The sequence below is a fragment of the Vicia villosa genome, linkage group LG2 (genome assembly GCF_029867415.1).
Source record: "Vicia villosa cultivar HV-30 ecotype Madison, WI linkage group LG2, Vvil1.0, whole genome shotgun sequence".
NCBI lineage: Eukaryota > Viridiplantae > Streptophyta > Magnoliopsida > Fabales > Fabaceae > Vicia > Vicia villosa.
The window spans coordinates 226,462,327-226,471,838 of NC_081181.1; the positions used below are offsets into that span (position 1 = coordinate 226,462,327).

The 9,512-nt window shown below is 31.2% G+C and overlaps 1 protein-coding gene across 1 annotated transcript; it reads right to left on the minus strand.

Annotated features, from left to right (window-relative positions):
• Positions 1–313: 313 nt before the first annotated feature.
• On the minus strand, positions 314–6,504 carry LOC131648382 (protein ANTI-SILENCING 1-like). The gene is made up of 11 exons (XM_058918147.1): positions 6,293–6,504; positions 5,840–6,208; positions 4,819–4,987; positions 3,504–4,666; positions 3,084–3,110; positions 2,262–2,354; positions 1,989–2,067; positions 1,775–1,865; positions 922–1,030; positions 720–836; positions 314–612 (listed from the first exon to the last, which is right to left on the minus strand). The coding sequence occupies exons 1-11, from the start codon at positions 6,422–6,424 to the stop codon at positions 541–543; spliced, it is 2,421 nt and encodes an 806-aa protein (XP_058774130.1). The 5' UTR covers positions 6,425–6,504; the 3' UTR covers positions 314–540.
• Between the last annotated feature and the right edge of the window lie 3,008 nt (positions 6,505–9,512).

The window sequence follows — 9,512 nt, forward strand, 5'->3', positions numbered from 1 at the left end:
ATTTTAAAAAAAAGTTTAAAAAAAAGTTTAAAAAAAAAAGCAATTAAACCGCCGGTTTTCACCGGTTCCCACCGGTTTGATGGCATACCCGATCTGACTATTGAACCAAACCTCAAACCGGTTACCTGATCGGTTCCGGTCCGACCGGCCGGTCCGGTTTTTAAAACACTGGTTAAAACGTCAAGAAAAGAAATTCGATTAATGTTGCAGAAATGAAAAAAACTTGATAAATGAGTAATTATAAAATGATTAAAGACCCGGTAAGATTTAGAATGATATCACTAAAAAAATTAGGAGGAATGAAAGACAATTGTTTGAGGACAATTTCAATAAATGTTAGTATTGAAATACTGCATACATTTACAATCAAGTTGTTCAAAATACTATGTCCTAACATTTTTCTAAGTCTCAAATGTACCAACATGTGTGGTTTCCGTGGCTTCCTTTTATCTACAGAAACACAAATATAATATTTTCTGTGTAATTGAAGATGACAAGATTTTGTAAATTGATACATCTTTCTCATCAAATATAGTTTAACTATGAGTCTTCAAAAAAAATCCTGTCTGTTTTAAATTTACTATTTACCGCCTCTATCTCCTTCATTTGTTTCTGTAAAAAAATAAACATGTTTAGTTAAACCGTCTAGACAAATCAAAAAAAAAGTTTGATCAATAAGATTGAGAAGGATTCATTAGCACAAAAAAAAAATACTATACCTCAATTAAGGCCTTCCAACATGCCTCGGACTTGTCATATTGATGTGCCCATTCGATAGCCATTGCGTATTCAATTGTATTGGGCTGTGAACAATGTGATGTTGATACAGCATTTCTCTATAAAAAGCAAAGAACACATTGTAAATCGTAATTTCTAGTGTGTAGTAAAAGAAAAATCGATCAGCAAGTTGAGTAAGATTACCATCTCTCGGCTTTGCTTGTGAAGCGCGGCTCTACTAAGAGTCAGATGGCCAGTGAATGTGCTTTGCTTGACTGGATCTCTTACAGTTCCCTTCCTGGCAGTCACAACCCTGCAGGAAACTTCGAAACATTATATACGTAGAACAATGTATCACAATGTTCAAATGCTGTAAAAAAATTAGAGCCAGTCTAATATTTACTAGATGTTGTTACTTTCTTTCCGTTGCCAAAGGAAGAATACATATGGTTTGTTATTCAATACTTCCCCTATAATCAACTACAGAATGTTGCATGGTTACACACTTGGTCTAAGTGCAAAATCACTGTTTTTGATTTTATTTGGTTAAAACCAATCTGTGAAAAAATCAAATTGAAGTTACAGAACTATTATTCCATGATGACTTCAAATCTGAAATAGAATGTCTTATGTGGTTTGCATCTACCTTAATACTTAAAATTCTCTGACTTGGAAGTTGGAAACAGTGATTAGAATATTAATAGTAAGGTAAAACCATAAAGCTTACAAGCTAAGTACAAGGCTATGGGATAACACCTTAACATTGATATGAATCTCTAGTATCAATAAGCTGAATTATCATTCATGATATTTGCTAGGTTTTCAACTTTGTAATACAATATTTGAGGCAGTGGATTCAGATTCAACACAGTAACTGCGTGATGTGGTTATTGATCTTGGTAGTCCAATCTCAAATTAACGGGGAAGATTATTTAAAGGCTATTTAGTGAAGGTGTAATATGAGTTAGTCGATCGATCTCAAATGGTTCATAAGATCAATTAATGCGTATATTAGAAAAGAAACTCAGCTTGAAAAACAAAGCAATAAATGAAATACCTCCCATCTTCAAGAACAAGGCATTTCCTGGTCAATTCGAATATTGCATTTGAAGCTGCATCTTTTGTTCTGAAAATAACCAAAGCTCTACCTGTCGGTAAAACAAAATCAATTGATGATTTAACAAAAACTATTATATAATAGTGAATGTGATGTTTTTTATCATGACAATGAAAGAGCAACAATAAAAATAAATCATGACATCTATAACTACCATAGTATGTATTGGAAGTCGGGGTCGACTCTATCATCCTTGCCTCAACCTTTTCTTTGAGTGCATGCCAAACAAGATCCTTAACAATCAGTGAATAAAAAGTAGATAAGAAACCAGACAGTTAGACACATAAGAATTCACACATATCACAATCCCACGCAACATTTTGCATATTTTCTAATGCATCAAAAGTACTTCCTGAACTAATATTAGCACATGGACTATATCAGCCTTCAACTAATTGTCCAGGAGAAAAAGCTGAGTCCTACATACCTCAACTTCAAAGGACGTGTAGGATGGATCCAGATTATTCAGTAAAACAAGGGTATCCAACTCTTGAGCTTTCTGTAGTCTACCTTCCCAAGGCTACAAACAAAATTATCATAAATTAAACAAGCATAACAATCACTTCATGCATATGTATAAACATTCTACTTTGAGCAAACATGGTTGGAAGCAGAGATAAACATAGGAATCAATACAATGTTCATTGAACAAGAACTTCATTTTGTTTTGTTATGCAATATCCTCCTTGTATGCAATACATAAACAGAATTCCTCATTGATTTCAAATCCAAATAGGGTTAAATAAAATAATGATCCAAGCATTTCACATGGAAAATTAATTTCTCACAAAAGATAATATGCCAGAAATTCCATGTAGCAAAACACCTGATAATGTCAACCAAAATCCAGTAAAAGAAGTAAAAATATTCTTATGCCTTGTAAAACAAGAAAACACATGGAATAATGCAGATGATAGTTATAGATTAAGACAAACACAACCTGCTTAATATAGCTTAGTTTTAATCATCAAATAGAGAAAAAATCAACGGCACGTGTAAAATATAAATGAAACTAAAAAGCTTAGAGAAAAAGTTAATTTATTTAGATGCTAGACCAAGAAAATTACAGAGTGTCCAAAAAAACCCTCCATTACAAACACAATTTACACATTATATTAATTTTGGTACAGCTACAAGCTCTTTTCTCTTTTGTCCGAATAGCAAAAAAAATTATTTACTAATAAATTCATGCTATTGATCAAAACCTGAACAAAGAGTCCACAATCAAAATAAAGAAATAAAAACTCACCATTTTCTTGAACCACTTTCTTTTCTCCTGCAACAATAAAAATGTGAGTTAGTTAAGGATTAGAGTGGTGGCTAGAATCATATCTATATTATATTTGAAACCACATTTACAAGTTAAAATTGCTAATGTTTTTTTGCTACCACCAACATTCCCAATCTTTTTATCTTGCTTAAGAACTCATGTTATAAAGTTAAGTCATTTATATCAAGTGAAGAAAGAAAAATTTGAAATCATGAATATATTTGCTCTGATGAATTTCTAAATGCACCAAAACTTGCAGATACACTCTAACGCATCTAATTCATTCATCTTATCAAGGAAACTAGGATTATTGTTTGGTGAAAGAAATAAATTCTGTACAAAAACAATGAAACCAAGCAAAATTACAATTACTATAAGTATAATGATTTTGAAACTTACTGCATTTGGCCTTTCGGTCACCTCAGTAACTTTCCTGTTTGGGTTGACATTTCCATCCTGTCTAAATTCTTCCTTCCTGTCAAATACCTCTTTCTTTTGGGATTTGTTAACTTGACCAAAGACTGACTTCTCTTCTGTGAACTTCCTCTTTTTAGATGGATGAGAATCCAATAGTATCTTTGACGAGACATTCTCCGAAATTCTCATTTCATCTTTAGCTTTAACTTTCATACGCAACATATCAAAAGGAGCCATCTTAGTCCTAACCTCATCTTTATCTTTAAAAATTTTAGAACCTCCTATCTTTATCTTTGGTGGGACATTCTCAGATGTTCTCAATTGATCTTTTTCTTCAACTTTCCTATGCAAGCTATCAGAAGGAACAATCTTGATCTTAGCTCCATCTTTATCTCTAAAGTTCTCGGAAGTTATCTTTATCTTTGATGAGACATTCTCAGAGGTTCTCAATTCATCTTTATCTTCAACTTTCCTACACAGCATATCAGAAGGAGCAGTCTTAAAATTGGCTTCATTGCTATTTCTAAGATTCTCGGAAGTTCTCAGTTCATTTTTAACTTCAATTTTCCTGCACAACATATCAGAAGGAGCAGTCTTAATATTTGCTTCATTTTTATCTCTAAAATTATCAGAAGTCCTCATCATTGTCTTTGGAGGGACATTCTCAGATGTTCTCAATTCATCTTTATCTTCAACTTTCCTATGCAAGATATCACAAGGAGCAGTCTTAATATTGACATCGTTTTCTTCTCTAAAATTCTCAGATGTCCTTATCAGTGTCTTTGGCGAGACATTCTTAGAAGTTCTCAATTCATCTTTATCCTCAACTTTCCGATGCAAGATACCAGAAGGAGCAGTCTTAATATTATCGTCATTTTCATCGCTGAAATTCTCAGATATCAGTATCTTGTGCGACACATTCTTAGAAGTTGTCAATTCATCTTTATCTTCAACTTTCCGATGCAAGATATCAGAAGGAGCACTCTTGGTTCTAGCCTCATCTATAACTTCATTATTTTCTTTAACACTCACAGAAATTCTCTTCTTTATCTTTATCTTCTTTATCACTCTAGGAATGTTACTTGTCTCGAGATGCAGATTATCACTGGTCTTTTTATCCCCTTTCTTATTAAAGAACTGCTCCACTGCAAAACACCAACATGGAGTGGTAGTTAATGGAAACAACAAACGGCCATCAAATGCACCATATGAACAGGTCAAATAGTTACTATATAAGGTGTGTCCAATTTAATGAATGAAGTTACAGGCAAAAAAATGCAAGACATTGATAACTGACCTTCAATTCCATTAATTGTATCAGGAAATTTATCCTCGATAGCACACCTATCAACATTGAAAGTACATTTGAAATAGAAATCTGCTTTCTTTCGCTCTATTTCAGACAGTTTAGGATTTCTCTTGTCCTCTGAAGTGCAAACAACACTGCATTTTCCAATAATTGATTCCTGAAAACAGAATTTTGAAAGGACAAAATAGTACCATCAAACTAACTTTGTGTGAAATGACAAACTCACTTTTCAACTATTCAAAATCTGACATACTAGCTCTACAATACTACCATTAAGGAGAAGAAGCATTAGCTATCCCCATAACAATAAAGTCTGATTTTTTCATAACAGAGCATTCAAAAATTGTTAGCTAAAATTCTAATTACATCAACTTGCATAAACACCCTAATCCAACCATCTAAATGCATGTAAAGAAACACTTATGGATATCTTCAATAACATAACATAGTTCATGATATTTCCTATAATTTTATTTCTTCAGCTCTCAAAAATACAAATTGTTTAACAAATGTTTAATCTCCCATGTTATAAAAATAGCTTCTTATCTTATGATGAATAGAAGTTACAAATAACCAAGTCATTATGCAGAATAGCAAATTTATTTCAGCTAGTATCATAAAGTTACACAAGAACCAATTCCAACCTACCAAGTTAAAATGATAAGGAGTTCAAAGGTTCGATCACCATCCTCAGCTTAACAAAACCAACAAAGCTAACATGCATTCAAAGACATACTATACTCCCTCCAAAATGAAAATTAAGCAAAAACAGTAAGTAAAAAATTGATTTATCTAGTTGAAAATTAAAATCACATGCATAATCTTTTCAGATGTTCATTTCACTACTCATTATTACATGCATTCGATCCATTTTCATCACAAACATTGAGACCCCACATTAAACCTAAATTCCAGACAAACTCAATCTTCAACTACAGTACAAAAACCACATAATGACAACAATCACACAACAATCAACAAAAACCAAGAGAATGAACTAAAAAATTACCAATAAATTGCAATTGGAAACACCTATTCCCTTCCCGGACGCCAAAAACAACTCATTCCAAAAAGGCTTATAACTCCCATGGAAATTCCGAATTTCCATAGGCCGGAAAAACCAAACAACATCAATCATCTTTCTCCCATCTCTCTCAAACATCTTCACCAGCTTACCAATAGAAGTCTCAACATGATCAGTGTGGTAAAAATAAACACAATCATACAGAAAATACTCAACACCGTCGTAAACAAACGATTCATACAACACTGTATCTTTGCTTCCAGCATCAATTCCCTTCCTATTCCCCCACTTAAAATCACAAACACCTTCTTCCTCACAACAACGGTTTGATGAAGGTGGCATTTCAACAAAAACCTGAAACATCAAAAAAAAAAAAAAAAATTAAACAAAACACAAAAATAAATTAACAAAAACTTAGTATAAAGTACAAAAACTTACTATAAATTTCACGATTATGATATGATATGATAGAGAGTTTAGAAAGCTAGGTTGAAAAGAGAGAAGGTGAAAATGGAAAAGATGAAAACGACGTGTACATTGTCGTTTTGGAGTTATCGTACGGAGTAGCATGCAGAAGAGAGTGGAGTGAAAATAGCATGGTTGGTTGGTTGTGATATTTTGAAATGGGTTGGTTCAAGTCATGCTGAAACGAAAATGAAATGAAGTTGAAATGAAGTTGAAATGAAAGATGAAATGAAAGTGATTCTTACACGCATAAACGCGCTTGTTGAAGTTTCTGATTTTGGTTACAATGCTGCTTGCATTTCATTATTTGTCAGGTTCTAGCTTTATTGCTAAAACTGGTTTCATGCATTTTTTTTTATTATTTCTTTTTTTTTTAATGCTTGATATTATTTATTATATGGGCCGGGCCGGGTCAGGCCAGAACTTGAATAGTTGTTGACTTGAGAACTTTTTAGTATTTCGATTTTTTAATGTTTTTTTTTAGTTTTCGTTTTTCATTTTATTTTGTGGTCAATTGTTTTCGACATGAGAGAGATTAGATTGACAAATTAAATATTTTTTTTAGTATTTTAGTGACTAAATTTTTAAAGGTAAATATTGAGATGTCGTGAATTCGTCAGTAATTTGTACTTGAACTACTGATCATGCATAATTATCAATTTAGTTGGTTTAAAAGTATCTAATTTTTTTTTTTATATAAAGTGCAAATTGTATGAGTGATTTTTATCTTATTCATGTTTTTTTTACTCACTTCATATATTAGTACACTATTATTATTTATTATGCTCTTACCCATTTATGTTTGTTATGCTATCAAGGTTATATACAAGGAATTTTTATTATGTTTCTTTTGTTATGGTTTGTTTTTGCTACAATTCATTCATGAAATTCTTATCAGAGATAAATAGGTTGAGTTTATATTCTTATGTTTAGAATTCTTTATTAACTCTTTCTATTTCTTATGTTTGTTATTTTCTTATTTTATGTCCTTATATTTTGTAGGATTCATTTCTCTAGTAGTGTCTATGGCGCATAACATAATAGAAATTGTTTTATAAAATATGTGGAAATTATGTTAAAGTTGAAAAAAATTAAAATTACAAACATTTTTCTTAAATTAAAATATTGTTATGGAATCTCATGAAAATCAAATGGGTAAAGTGTATTGTCTACTGTGATAGTTCTCTTATACTTTTATGATTTTAATGATAATAAAAAGATTGTTTTAATTAGGTGTTTATTATTTAAGTAAAATTTATTATAACATGCATTTCTATTATATTGTTTTATTCTCAATACTTGGATGGATTCTGAAAGTTTGTAGCTATCTTTTGAAGAAGTGGAAGAAGACAAAATTTTCATGAGTGAAAATTTATTATATGTTAAATTTTCTTTTGAATTTATTTATTCATATTTGAGGGATTTTTTTAGCATATGACTCTTCGACTCAATTATTTAAAGATATTTGACATATTTTCCATTATCTTTTATGTTTGTAATTCTATCTATAATCATATAATCATTCTTTTATTATATCTCTTCCTCTATATTAAAGAGACATCTCTTAAAATTAATAAGAATAAAATATCTTTTCTCAAAGATAGTCAAGAATTTATGAAGAACCAGTCGACTGCGACAGAGAAATAAAGTGAAAATCGTTATTAATTAAGAGTCGATTCTAGAAAGGGACCGGAAAGAACGTGGTTTTTATGGATGAAATGATAACTAGGATCGGAGAGTCATATGAGAAGGTTGTTCAAAATATCATAATTCTAAAATTCGGGATTAATTTGAATATTGAAGGAGTTGATATAGAAAAATTGATGGCCAATAGAAAATTCTTTTGTTGTAATTTGAATATTGTTACGTGGGTTGTTTATTTGAGTTTACAATTTTGGTTGTTCATCATTTTGATTGTTTGTTTATCAAAAGTGTATATGTTCTACTTTTTTTTAACTTAAACGAAGTACTAAAGTAAATAAGATAAGAGGAATACGAATTTTTTTACACTAAATTTTTTCTTGGACTTTAACGCTTTAAAAAATTAGTTTCTTGGTAATGTATTAATGTTTTGGTTTTTTACTTTATTATTTTGAATATATTTTTGAAAATTTTGAAATTAGTTTTACTTTATCATATGAATTCCGGGGCACTTATATATTTTAGAAACGAGATTATTTCCATTTAAAATCATATTCCAATAAAGGGATGTACAAAAATACTCAGACTCATTTGAAAGGTGGTTGGGTTCAATAATTCATCTTCATCAAATACCATAGAATAGAACAAAAAAATTAAAAAAAATTAGGCTTAAAGTATGGAAAATAATAAAAACCATCTTTGTCGCTTTTATTTAGAATTTTGTTTGAAGCCAAACATATTTTCATCCATCATTATAAAGTTGATCCTGCACTGTGTAACTAACTTCTCTATGTATATTCATTGGAATGAGAGACAACTACCGAATTTTGTTCCGACTAGAGGTTTACGTCAATGTGACCCCTTTCACCCTATATCTTCGTTATTTGTATGGAATCTTTGTTGCAGACTATCATTAGGGCGGTTGATGAAGGCTATTGGAAACATGTCAGGTTATCTCGTAATAGACTCATGTATCGCATTTATTTTTTGTTGATGATGTTCTTCTTTTTGCGAAAGTTTCTAACTCCCGAGCAAGGATCATTTCCTATATCTTAAATTGTTTTGCGATGTTTTTTGGCCTAAAAGTGTATGTTGCTAAATCAAAATTGTTTTTCTCCGCTACCATTAAGAGGAGTAAAATGAATTTAATTGTCAACGACTCATGTAGAAAGCGAACTCTTACTCTAGAGAAGTACTTGGTTATTCCTATGTTGCATGATTGTATTCAAAGTAAGGATTTTGAGTTTCTAGAGGAGAAAATCAACAAGAGGTTAGCATCTTGGCAACATAAATTATTAAACAAGGATGGTCATTTGACAGTGGTAAGGTCTATCCTGAACGTTATCCCAAATTATTATATGCAAGTGGTTTGGCTACCTCAACCAACTTGTGAGTTTATTGATAGGATGGCTAGGAATTTTTTTGTAGAAAGTTAATTCTAACTCTGGTGTGCAACTCGTTGGTTGAAATAAAATCAGTAAGCCTAAAAAGATGGGTGGTCTTGAGATCTGGAAAGAAATAAAGGATAATACTTCTATGTTGGGTAACCTAG

Bases quoted from the DNA above. Each gene is read 5' to 3' on its own strand.
- LOC131648382 (XM_058918147.1), bottom strand. From the start codon at position 6,424: ATGCTACTCCGTACGATAACTCCAAAACGACAATGTACACGTCGTTTT. The intron at 4,667-4,818 runs GTCAGTTATCAA...GGTGTTTTGCAG, and splicing joins TACAATTAATGGAATTGAAG to TGGAGCAGTTCTTTAATAAG. The intron at 613-719 runs GTATAGTATTTT...ATTTTTTTACAG, and splicing joins GTTGGAAGGCCTTAATTGAG to AAACAAATGAAGGAGATAGA.